The sequence below is a fragment of the Poecilia formosa genome, unplaced genomic scaffold (assembly GCF_000485575.1).
Source record: "Poecilia formosa unplaced genomic scaffold, Poecilia_formosa-5.1.2 Scaffold127, whole genome shotgun sequence".
Lineage (NCBI taxonomy): Eukaryota > Metazoa > Chordata > Actinopteri > Cyprinodontiformes > Poeciliidae > Poecilia > Poecilia formosa.
The window spans coordinates 139,564-152,623 of NW_006800066.1; the positions used below are offsets into that span (position 1 = coordinate 139,564).

The 13,060-nt window shown below is 40.7% G+C and overlaps 2 protein-coding genes across 3 annotated transcripts in view; one reads left to right on the plus strand and one right to left on the minus strand.

Moving 5' to 3' along the window:
- The window catches only part of osbpl10a (oxysterol binding protein-like 10a), a 101,342-nt gene extending 99,099 nt beyond the window's left edge, over positions 1 to 2,243 (plus strand). The window contains exons 12-13 of the mRNA XM_007561435.2: positions 273 to 426; positions 1,119 to 2,243. Coding sequence (XP_007561497.1) covers positions 273 to 426; positions 1,119 to 1,163 — 199 coding nt within the window. The 3' untranslated portion in view covers positions 1,164 to 2,243. The remainder of the gene's footprint in view (positions 1 to 272; positions 427 to 1,118) is intronic.
- A 3,684-nt stretch (positions 2,244 to 5,927) lies between these two features.
- Positions 5,928 to 13,060, minus strand: part of LOC103144446 (dolichyl-diphosphooligosaccharide--protein glycosyltransferase subunit STT3B) — a 104,692-nt gene continuing 97,559 nt past the window's right edge. For both annotated transcript variants that reach the window (XM_016676087.1, XM_016676088.1), the window contains exons 14-16: positions 12,639 to 12,752; positions 9,768 to 9,974; positions 5,928 to 9,182 (exon numbers count right to left, since the gene is read on the minus strand). In XM_016676087.1, coding sequence (XP_016531573.1) covers positions 9,108 to 9,182; positions 9,768 to 9,974; positions 12,639 to 12,752 — 396 coding nt within the window. In that variant the 3' untranslated portion in view covers positions 5,928 to 9,107. The remainder of the gene's footprint in view (positions 9,183 to 9,767; positions 9,975 to 12,638; positions 12,753 to 13,060) is intronic.

Below are 13,060 nucleotides of genomic sequence, written 5' to 3' on the forward strand. Positions count from 1 at the left end.
CATTGACTACATTTTTAATTGATTGACGGCACTAATTTAAACGCAAAGCAGTTAAAAGATTTCACTATTCTGGGTCAGAAAAACCAAAATGTGTAGCAGAGTTCGTTGAGGATCGAGTTGCGTATGAAATAGATGATCTCTGAAGTCCAGCTTTTGTACAAACAATCTTTTTTTACCTTATTTGATCATCTTCAACATTTAGAGCCGACTTAGAAGGTCAGGTACAGTTAGTCCAGAGTTCATAACTGTGCCCCGTTTCTTCTTCTTTGCAGGCGGCTATGGCAACATGTCACCAAGTCTCTGAAGGAAGGAAACATGGAAGAAGCAACGGAGCACAAACACAGGCTGGAGGAGAGTCAGCGGGTGGAGGAGAGGAAGAGAGCAGCGGATAACAAACCCTGGAAACCAAAATACTTCACTAAGGAGGTACAGATGAAAGGCTACGCCGGTGGGGAGAGAGCAGCGCATACACAACCATGATTGACAGCGCTAAGACCCTCCTCCTGGCTGTGATTGGTTGTTTCTGACTATGGAGTATTTCTGAAGAAAGTACTGGGGAAGCTTGATTTTTTACAGTCTTATGCTGTGCTGTCAAGATATGGTGACAATTTTATGTAAAAAAACAAAAAATGTTATAAAAGTTACACATTGCAGCTTTAAGGGCAGCAACATAATCTAAACCTGACCATCTACAGGCAGGAGATCATTTCAGAAAACCCAAAACTTTTATTTACTAAACTGAAGAAATGTCTGTAGACTTCCAATTTTGAAGAAATACAAATAAGACTAATTTTAGAAGAAGTTTTATTTATACAGCACTTTGTTTTACATGAATTAGAAAAAAAAACAAATACAACAGAAGCTAAGTAGATAGTATTTTCTAAATTTGTTCTAGATTAGTAAGTATAGAGCTAAATGTTGGTTCTCCATGTTTGATTCTTGTTCAAGGTTGCTAAGTAATCCACAATTTATAAACCAACAGGAGCTTCTCTAATCCTAAAGTAACGAAACCCTGAAAGGGAAGGTTTTAGACGTCACAATGAGGGAAAGTTTTATCCACTGTGTATAAATATCAAATTTTATTGCCGATACGCTAACGTAAGTTGTGCTTTGTGCAGGGAGACGGTTGGATCTACAACAACCCGCTGTGGAAGTCGACCTGACAGCGGAACAACGCGCCTCCTGTGGATAAAAACCCCGTCCTCCAAGCTGAGGCCTGGCCTCAAAGCGAAGCGGCGGCGTCCTCCACGGACCTCCGGATTCACCGACGGTGGAGACAAACATGAAGCAAGCGAGGTGCCAAAGGGATTTCCTCAGTTGGAGCCGGCGGAGCGAGCCTTTGGACCCTGGGGACTGAGGAACACTTTTATAGTCTTACTAGTTACAATAGAATATTTCTATTTTTCACTTTGCTAAGGCCTTTTCTTTCCCTCAGTGACGACATTTAGCACCTGTATTAGTTTGACCGGTCATCAGTGTTGACGCGTTGGACCCGATCGAGTCTTCTGTAACACACCACACTGTAGCTGTAAATGACTTTAACGAAGCACTTTTACCAGAGGAAAAATTAACTATTTTGTACGTCACAGTGGCTTTTACCTCTCTGAGCTTTACAGAAACCCAACCCTATTGAAAGAAGAGATTTAAACTGAAATGTACGACGTTATATCATAGTCTATATTATTACACAGTATTTTTGTCTGCACTCTGAATGTATCTGGGCACATTTTAATATTCCTCACCGTAATCGTATTGACTGATTCAACATGTTTTCACCCGTTTCTTTCTTTTTCTAAATCTTCATTTAGCAACGTCTCACTCAGAGGATAAAAAAACAGCTGCCAAACAGAATATTTCCATTACTACCTCTCATGTTTTTTGCTACAAACTTGTTTTCTGGTTGGTTTGTGGCTCAAAGCTCCCGGGTCCACTTCGTCTGTTTTGTATCTGTAACCCCCAAGACGACACCGGTGTAATTAGGCAGCAGCCCCTCAGAACGCCCAGCCTTCGCCTGCTTCTCTTTAGGTTGCCCGTGTTGATTAATATGGATGAGGCAGTTTGCAGAAACTCCGCAGGGTGGAGGGGAGAAGGGGGTTCGCTGGAAGGCTGCCTCTGAAGATGAGAGGATCGACTCCACCAACCACAGGGGAGAGGAGGATATGTACTGGTTAGTGCTACTCACAGGAGACAAACCGTGTGGCCGACTTCCAGATTTTATAAAATAAAACTAAGGATTTAAACACTCGGATGGTTTCTTTCTTGCCGTGACGATGAGCCCAGCGCCGGTTTGGAGTCGAGTACAACAAACGAATGTCTCATAATATTTAATTTTCTGATATGTCAACTCATGGCTTTCTTTCTGCCATGAATAGAAGGTACAAATTTTTAAGGGAACCTATTATGAAAAATTCACATTTTTCACTAAGTTGAGCCGTATCAAAAACCTCCTGATTTCTAGGTGACAAACAAAGGGCACTGTGCCGTTACCTAGCAACCCAGCACGTTTGGTGAGCTGGTTTTACCTCTCTGTGCGTGATAACCGGCTGCTGGAAAAAACAAGAGTTTTATTGTTGGCTTACCTTTCAGAAACCACTTCATGCTTTCTTGTTTGTTGGGCAGGAGGCTCCCCTTCTGCTTTTCAAAGATGTACGGTTGTACATTGTGCATCTGTTGTGAATGTAAACGTTGAGTTGGGGGGGGCGTGGCCAGAAGCACTTTATCTGGATTTAAAGTGATAAGATGCTGTAAAACAGGTCATTCTGAAAAAAAAAAAGGCAAACCAAAATCTCTAAGAATGACTGTTAAAAAAATATCTGAATGTTTTGTAGAGTTCGTACATATAATTGTTAAATTAAGACAATACGTCACCTTTAAAATGAATTAAATCCTAAAATTAGGAATCCTAATTTTGACTATTTGCTCTGATTAATTCAAAATACATATTTTCTTGTAAATGTCACTTTACAAACTTTAAATGCACTTTATTGGGATTTTTGTGTAGCAGACCAACACCAAGCAGTGCACATCTGTTGAGTGGAAGGAAAATGAAACGTAATAAAAGTCTGAAAAGTGTATTGTGCATTTGTATTCAGCTCGCTTTGCTACAATAACCCTAAATCAACTGCAGGGCCACTAATTGCCTTTAGATGTCTTGCTCTAATTAGAGACCATCTGGGTGCGATTTAATCTCATAAATCCAGCTGTGAAGGCCTCGGAGGTTTGCCCGAGAACATTGGGGAACAAACAGCAGACAGATCAGGGAGAAAGTTGTGGAGAAGTTCAGAGAGTTTTAATTAAAGTAAGCAGCCAAGATCCACTGATCAGGACAAGCATTAGATCTGAGCTGCAGGTATTCCTCTCTGCGGTTTGCTACAAGCATGTAGCATATGCAATATGGGATGTTTTCCCTCAGTAGAGACGGGGAAGCTGGTCAGAGTTAATGAACAGAAGTAAATAAGACAAACGTCTTATTTCACAAGGTTTGAGAGTAAATCTATGATTTATTAAGACCCATCAGATGGGGACATGTCCCACCCTTTCTGATAAGAAAAAGGCTGAGGTAATTTTCTATATTCTGCTCAGGATCAAAGTTTGTGAGAAATGTCACATGACTAATAAATATTCTACCAGCAGGAGGCGGTTTAGGTCAGAATCACTGTTAAATGGTGATAAAGTGCAACCAAATAAAATTGTTTAGACAAATAAAACTATAAGTTAGAGTCTGGCTTTCTCATAATTTATTCCTAATATTAATGAAAAAAAAACATGCATCATGGTTCAAGTATATGAGCATGAAACAGAAGAAAGAAGAGATTGTGAAGTTTAAGTAGGAAACGAGGATGAACAGGTGGAGGATAAACAGCTAAATCTATTTGATTAGAGATTTAAATCTCCAGTCCAGAGTTCTGGTTTCCAAAAAGTTTCTGCTTTAATATTAGGTCATTAGCAGGACTCTCTAAGGATCAGGGACTCATCTAAAAGTTGCAGAACCCTCAGGCTTTAAAGGCTGCAGCTGAGGACCTTGGTTAAGATGATGGCAAATATTTGTGTTGAAATGGCCCAGTTAAAGTTCAGATCTAAATACAATCGAGAAACTTTGGTGAGGCTGGTTTAGATGCTCTATCTATTTTAACTGAGCTTTTTTGTAAATGAGAACGGGCAAATTTAGCTTGTTAAAAAATGTGCAAGTACACACTACTTTGTCTTCATGTATGATGAAATCCCACTAAGGTACATTATAGTTTGTGACAAAAGTGTAAAAGTTTAGGGGGTTTAAAAGGTTTTGTAATTAAACTGCTGCTTATGTCTGGATTATAACTCCTGCATTAAAGATTGTCACGTTAAAAGTGTTACAATAATATCTCAGTGCTCAAACCTAAACATGGACGCTACAACACTGCAAAACTCCCACGAGTAACACATTTACTCTTACCTGACGGGGCGTGGACAACAGGAGGGGAGGGTTGGAGGCACAGGGGTTAAAGGTCATGCAGAACCTTCACTGTTCCGTTTCTGAGATGCATCAGGTGGGATTCGTCCCTGCAGATCTTCTTCTGCACGTCACAGTAACATCTGCAGGAGAGGCCGAGTTACACAGCAGGACGGCGAGTTGCAGCAAGGTGTTTGGCGTTTTCCATGACAACCAGCAGAGGCTCTGATGCTGATGAAAAGAAAGAGGTTATGACACCTTCACATGAAATCAATAGAACATCTGATCGTCTCCAACTGATGAAAGCTGGATTACAAATTAGACTCGAGCCCGAAATGATGTCGGCTTCCACCGGTGAAGCCAGATTTCAGTTTCATCTGCTGAAAACCCCAAGAAACATGAAAGCAGAGCGAGATCGATACTGTAACTCCCACCTGCAGACCACAAACCTACCCGATTGTTTCACAGCCCTTTCTCCAGTTCTCCCATGATTCACCACAGCTGATTTCAGTAGATAATTAACTGGGGAGCCAATCGGATCAGAAACGTCTGTAACACGCAGGAGACCCGAGTCTGGTTATTTACCATCGTTTTCAACGCCGAATATGAAAAATTATATTTGCAAAATAAAAGCACGCACGCACACACACTGCAAAAGCATAATACAATTATGAATAAAAACAGAAAAGAACACAATTATAAAACTTGTCACATTTTTCAGATCAAAATAAATCAAAATACTGATATATTTCTCAATCCATTTCAGATTAAAAAAAAAAAACACAACAGGAAGTAAGGATGGATATGAGGAGGGATGAAGGACAAATATTAGAAACTCACCGACAGACGGATGAAAGAAACTGAAGGACATCTGGCCAGAGAAGCTGATGGGTGAAGGACAAACTGATGCAACAAAGAATGAATGAAAGAAAAACTGATAGATTGATGTGAAAAGGGAGGGAGGACATATTGATGGATGGACGCAACTTTCAAACTCCTGTACTCGAGTTATTCTGAAACTTCTGGACCCAACGTGAGTGTGAGAAAGGACTCCTGGGAGATGCAGTCCCATTTAAAAAAAAATAAAAAATACGGTAAGACAAAACAAAGTCTAAAAGTTTTCCACACTCAGTTTTCTTCTTCCATATTTATCCAGATCTGGAAAATATTTAAACTCCAAACTTTTTCAGACTGATAAGAAAATGTGGCCAGTAAAAACTTAAAACATGTCAACACACTCCTTTAAAAGCTCCCAAATAAATTCATCTGAGGTGCAGCCTTCACTTCACATCAGGGATGTCACAAGGAAAATTTCCCAGCATTCTTCCCAAACACACCAGCTGAGGATGAAGTCATTCTTCATGCAGATCTGCAGTCAAAGGTGAATGCTGCCATCAAGTGGTTCAGTTTGCACTCACCTGATTCCTCCAGAGGGGAAAAAAAACCCAAAAAACACGAACATAGGAGCTCATAAAAACATCACACACAAACAAGGCTGTTTTTGTTTAGGAGTATATTTAGAGGTGGCACAACTGAACAAAATGTAAAAATGTAAACTCTGAAGGTGAGCAGGGGACAAATCAGAGACTGCATCGAACGAAAAGTGCTCAGGAAAAACTGCAGAGTCGGAAAAGCAACATTTTCATCCGTTTTAAGGAAAAACTTATCACATGAGGAAAAGTAAAAGTACATCACATTAAGGCTTAGTCTGAACTCTGTCCCCTCTGTGCTAATGAGAATCCAAAAAGGACACAATGCAGTTTTAGGCGAAGTGCAACGACACGTCGAAATGTCACCGTTCCAGCAGCCTGAGGCCTGCAGAGGAGACGGTCGGTAAAAACGAGAACAAAAGCGACTCAGACGCATTTTAAAGAAAACAGTCAGAAAACCTCCCCTTCCGTACGATGTGGCAAAACAAGTAACAGCTGTACGATGTGATTTTAAGTCTCTGGTTTGATAAAAACAGAAAAAGTTCCCAAAACGTGCATAAAAACAATCTTTCAGTTTCTGTCATATGAAAACAGATGCAGAGCTGTGTCCCAAATCCATGCAGCACGCCCCGGCTGAAACCTGCTCAAACTGGAGAAGGGAAACATTTTTAAATAGAGTATTTAAAGACAGCCGTGAGGGGGAAATAGAATTTTAGCATTTTTAAAGGTTTCTCCCCAAAAAACAGAAGTGTGCTTTTGAATTTACTCCTTTACACCAATGAAATCCAGATCTCCCCTCATATGAATTCTTAAAGAACAGAAAATAAAGAGAGTATGGCAGACCTGCAAACCAAAATAACGGAGTGTGGGTAGGGGTGTGTAGCGCACTATACGGAGAACAGATGTGTGGCATTGTGAGAACGTTTGCTACAAAGACAGAGGAAGTAAACCTGTGAAGAGCAACGATTTACCAACAAAAATCGTTTCTCTGCTTTAAATATTTTAAGCTCTGGGAAAGTGAACCAAAAGTTCAGCTGATGAAGGAGACAACAATTCATGGAGTCAAAAGCCAAACCAGTCAGCTGACCACACCAGCTGGTTGTTGGCGAAAAGTTAATCAGCTACATTGTTTTCACCGATTTGAACGTCGTTACTGCTAATTTCGCAGGAGATCAACCTTGCATTTCAAGTCACTATAATTAACCTTTACTGCAACTGGTTTTCCTCTGTGTCTGAGCCAAATGAAGTGTGTTTGGCACACTGTGTTTCAGTATAATAACGTCCCTCCTTTCACCTATGAGAAGCTTCAGATTGAGGTGACGTATTTTAGGGACAAACATTTATGTGGGGAAAGTAACCAGAGGACAAACGGAGCTCCAAAGCTACTTTAACGCAGTAAAATATGGAACAATTACATGGAAAAAAAGTGAGACTCGCACAAAAATGTTATAACTCACTAGCAGAGTAGGTTATTCTAATGTTGCATGCAGAACTGCTTCTCTGCAACTGGAATACAAAACGTCTGCGTGCTCCAGATTTCTTCTGCTTGGAGGGGTCCAGTCAAAGTCCTGACTTAAATTTTAATAGAGCGTCTGTAGAGGGAGCTGCAGATTAGGGTGATGGCAGGGATGCAGTCCAACCTCAAAGACTCATCAAATGATCAAAATAACAATGAAGGTATGAAAAAAACTCTGAGCTGGATCGCTGTGACGGCAAGAAAACCGTTTCCACTGAACAACCAGGGCATGAAGAATTCAACGGAAAACATCCCTAATTATTTTGGTCAAAATCTATCCTCCATTTTCAGTTTTGTGTCATATGCATGTCAGAAAGAAAACTTAATTTTGAGTTTCATTGCAACCATCATGAGCTACCAGCCTGCGCTACTTTTTCTCTTGTAAGCCATGAATTTTTGAGGTTTTATTTTGTTTTGATGGTACTTTTTAATTTGTTTTATATAAAAAAAAGTAGCAGCTAGATCAGTAACCTGGTTCAAAGTTGCCTGACAGGTGTGTGTTGCAGCATTAGGACACAGCTCCTTACATTTGGTAATTTATCTTCCCGTTACAACCGATGTTGCTCCTGACAACAGCCGTCCTCTTTACCAAGCCTACACACAAAAATCCTCCTTCACATTTCTGTTGATTTTCAAAGCATAATCCAAAAGCAAAACAAACGGAAAAGTAATCACCATGTGTGGCCAGCAGCAGCTGCATGACGAGCCAAAGTAAAAAGAAAGAAGCCAAAAAATGTGAACGGCAACAAGGTAAAATTCTGAAATATAACTAGGCTTTGCTCAACCGAGAGCGCCCCCTGTAGCCCCAATTTGTAATATATATATTTTTTCTCTACAGTTCACTTGCTTGTTTTTAAAAAGCCTAGCAGCAGAAATGTACAATCAATGCAATTTATGGGAAAAAAAGGGGGAGATGTAAAAAAAATTCACATTCAAATTCTTCCAATGAAATCTGAAGCCCCTCTGTGTAGTTATTGCATTCACTGTTCTAGTTGCTGTCATATAAAAAACAAAAAAAAATGAGGGAAACCCAAGAACTTACAATGATCCAATATATTACCATCATTTTAGAGATTTTTTTTTTTTGTCTTTACAGAACATATTTACACATTAGGCCAATTTCTTATAGAATTTGTTGGAAACCAAAAGTCAGAGAGCCAGGCAGACGTTAAGGAGATGAGGATGGTAAAAAGGTTAATATTACAGATGTGCTGCGTGTAGACGGTGACGTTCCTCCATACCGCATACTGTCCTCTGTACACGCGTCAGGAACAGAGTCCTCTGCTCTCCCTCCGGCGTTCCCTCGCTCTTAGCAATGAGTTCCCATGTGCTACGGAGCGAGGTCGATGGGTCTTTGGTGCAAACGTTCCTCATTCCACGGATCACCAGATCTCCTGACTGATAATCAGGTCATTAACAATCCCCCAACACACACACGCGCGCACGCACAAAAAAAATAAAAATGAATCAACGTTTAATCAATTAGAGCAGCCCTATGCCTCGCCACATTCAAGTAAAAAGTAGAAAAACAACAAAAAAAAAAGCAAGACAGACGTCCTCAGGATAAAACGAACGACGATTCTGGACAGGCCGGATGTGACGCTTCCTCGATAAATGAGGGCGCTCTAACGAGAAGCGCTCCTGACCAACCGCCAGGCACACAGCCGCCCTTGTGTTCTTCTTCATTGGTTGTTGGAGGTTTCTTTACGTTCGCGTGAGTTCAGAGCCGTCTTTATTTTTTGGGGAGTTTCTTGCCCTTCTTCAGGACGAGTTTGTTCTTGATGTGTCCTCGCTTCCTCTTGGCAGTCTGCTCAGAGACAGAAAAAAAAAAATAAGACATCAGTGTGAGGTTCTGTTGGGTGCAGTCCAACAGAACCTTAGAGCGTCCAGGCTGGTGATCAGACTGCTGGATGTGCAGATGGACAAATAAAAGGACGCATGTACCGAGATGGTTGGACGGACAATTGTAAAAGGCACAAATGAACAGATGAATGGACAGACTGGTGAATGAACAGACAGATGAATGGATGGATACGTGAATGAGTGATTGGTAGATCATGGAGAAAAACTGATAAACGGATGTGAGGAGAGATGAAGAATGACAGATGGACACAATGACAAATAGATGAATGGACGGATGTGAGTAAAAAAGGACCAACGGGTGATAAACATCATTGGATGGACTGATCTAACACTTACACTCCCTAAATAAACACACATGCTGACCTGGCCACGTCAATGTTGTTCTGCATAGGCAATTACAGCTGACATAGGAACACGTTTCCTATTTAACGCAGGTGTGTGTGTGTGGATCACTGGAGTAAGTCGTCGAGAGCATCATGAAACTCAAGCTACAGCTAAATCCATCTCTTCTTAAAGGAAAAACGCTGACCTTCTTAGAGGTGTACTTCTGCCTGGACACCACGCTGCGGAGCTTGTGGTCCAGCGCCTCCCTGTTCTCCAGCTTCTTCACCTTGTAGATCCTGACGAGCCAGTGCTCGGAGGTGAACGCCTCCTCCAGGTGCTTGAACTTGATGTCCTTGTTGCCGATCTCGGCGTTGCGCGTCCGGTCGAAGCCAGGCGGCGTTCTGAAATCCAGCTGGGAGAGAAAGAAGGTTTTTTTTTTTTTTTTTGTTAAAGTTTTCCTGAGATTTTAAATTCAACTCTGCTTTGTAGCCCAAATATTTAGCATAGGACACATTCAGCTGGACTCAGATTAACGTCTCAACTCCCAGTTCATTGGATAAAAACACCTAAAATAAAGTTGCATTCCAAAGCTGCTGTGTCAAATTTAAAGCTCAACAGATTAAAAAAAAAAAACAAAACACAGCTGAAACTTAATTATAAAAGATAAACAGAGTGTGATAACAATGAGGAGTTTCCCCTTGAGCAACAAATCCATTACATTTTCTGTTTGAGCCACTCAAACAACCTCTTGTGTCTGTTACTCGGCTCTAAAAGCCCTTGACGGCTCGTCCTTCAGACGCCGCCGCTCTGCGTCCTCTTTGCCTCCATTTTCCGAGCTACAGTTACATTCAACATTGTGCTTTTCCTCATGCTTCCTCTTTCTATCTGTCCCACAGTTGATTCATCTTATTTCTGCTCTCTCTCTGCTTCAGAGGGCAAATATTGTGAAATATTAGAAATGGAGGCTTAGTGTCATCATGCCAGCCACAGTTATTGGAAATCTCACCGTCGGTCCGCCTCGTTATATCTGCATTTATTTTTTTTTTTCAGGATTTACACTTTCTAAACATAAAAATAATACAGGGCACTATTTTTATTGTTGCAATTATTTCTTTATGTTGCCATTTTCAATCACACTCAAGCAGCTGAGGGTAAAGGTGCCGCAGTTTGTTTTCTTTCGCAGTAACTCAATTTGTTGTCGCATTGCATTGTGAAGTTTGTCATCAACCGTTATTTGTTTCGAACTGCAAATTCCCACAACTCCATGAACTGTATAGCTGGGGCTTTTTGTCATTTAATGTCTCAACTATTTTTTTTTTTTTATTGTTTGTAGCCATGAGAATATCAGTAAAACCTGCGCTTATCTTTTAAAATATGATTGAATGTTGATTGTGTAGTTAGGGAGCCGTAATGTTTTAGCTGCTGCATAGAAGTAGCTCATTAAGTAGAAGTTTGTTGTTGTTAGGCTCACGCAGTGAACAGTGGCAGATTTATAGTCAAAAGGCTGAGGTAATTTCTACTTTTTAAATAAATAAACTTCTTGATTTCCATATTCCTCATTCCTAGCATCAATAAAGAAATGTTTCAATCTTTTTTTATAAGGTATTACATTTGTTTAGATGGATTTCTTAGGAAATTTTTTATGATCCGTATCGCTCGACTACGGCTGTAGACGGACCGGTAAATCAAGAGCTTTGCTTTTTGGCTTCGCCTCAACAGACTGGAGCAGCGCCTGCATCACTGCAGACGAAGCTCCAATCCGTCTCTCCTCCTCGCGCCATCCTACCATCACTAAAAAAAACAAAAAAAAAACATCACACACATACTTTAATTCCTCCACTTGAGGCAGAGGCTGACCCCCAACCAAGAGGAAGCAGTCCAACTTCTTCTGGTCAAGAACCAAAGCCTCAGGCTTAGAGGAGCTGAATCATTTTTCAGTGAGAGAAATTAAAAAAAATAAAAAATGTTGCTGCAACGAAAGAATTTCATTTTAGCCTTCTTTTGCACATTTTTACCATAGGTGTTAATAAATGTGATTGTACGGCTGGGCATTTGTTGTATTGTTTATCGTCGTCAATAAATTCTAAATAACGATGTTTAAAAGTTTCAATAACTGCACATTTTGTTGGGATTGTTAGTTTTAATGTTCAATGACTATCAATACAAAGAAATGTGTAAATATGCTTACATACAATTAGTGTGTGCAGTTTAGTGATAAAAATCACACTTAATTATGTGCATGGGTTTTATTTGTGTGTGTGTGGTGATCTGATGCAGTCAGTCTGAGAGTTACCTAAAAAAAGGAAGTTCTAAATAATTCCTACTTGAAGTGACTGGCTCAGTTTATTAGCATCAGTAAAGCAATGTTTAGAATACGCCATGTTTCTTAGTTTTCTTTCTTCTCTGCGGTGTGAAAACTCTAATCTGCTCCCCAGAGTCTCTCCCTCCATCTTGACCTCGGCGTTTTGTCTGTCCTGACAACATTCTGAGTTGCTCTGAGCTTCACCCATGTCTCTCTCTCTCTCTCTCTCTCCCTCTCTCCTGCAGCTGCATCGATTCAGCCCAACTTGTAGGCTGAGCTGCATCTACAGCAGGGCTGCACGCACCTGGCAGGGCAGATATCCCATCTCTCCACCTGAAATCTGCCACGGAAAGCGGTGACAGATTTTTAAAAAGCTTCCTCCAATCCCTCACATTTTGTCTGACAGCCTCCAACACCACATGCCCCCTAAAGCAATTCCTTTAAAATCCCTTTTCTGTCAGCCGGCTCTGCTTTGAAACTCCTGTGGCAGGAATCCTTCACCTTTAGTGCTGGCAGACGCCTGTTATTTCCTGCCGAAACTGTGTACTCTAAAATAGAGTGCGGCCTTTTCCCTTTGATTGGTGATGGCGGCTGCTTGTTAGTTTTTGATTGCGCCACAGAACCAGAGCTCATTATTTGTAGCCGTGAAGTGGATCATAACACCAATAAAAATAAATCTCCCGGGAGGGGAACTGTTCCCGAGTCTTAACCTGTCCCCCAGCAGGTGAAGAAACGAGCTGCTGAAATGACTTTTTGTTGACGTCGGTCCCTCACCTGCATCTCACCAAATCGATAGTACGACATCTTGTACATGAGGCAGTTGAGCAGAGTCGGCGAACCGGCCTTGTCCACTCTGAACTCCCCCTGCGGAGTGAAGTAGTCGCTCTCCTGAAAAACAACAGGAAGCGTTAGTAATCAGAATACAAACCCGTAACTGAGCACGTTATTCACATATAGTTTCAACTTCCAGACCTGAAAGGCATCCGAGAGCCAGAAATGAATTCAGCTTTATTTATAAAGAACTAAAAAGTCAATTTTTTAAATGTTTGTTGACTGATCAAAAGAATGTGGAAATGTTTCACAGATCATATGAAAATATTTATTAAATTATTTCTCATTAATTTTCTTTAGTTCAAGTAAAATTTTAGCATACATGTAAAAGATCAACACAAGAGAAATGCATCAGAAGAAAACCT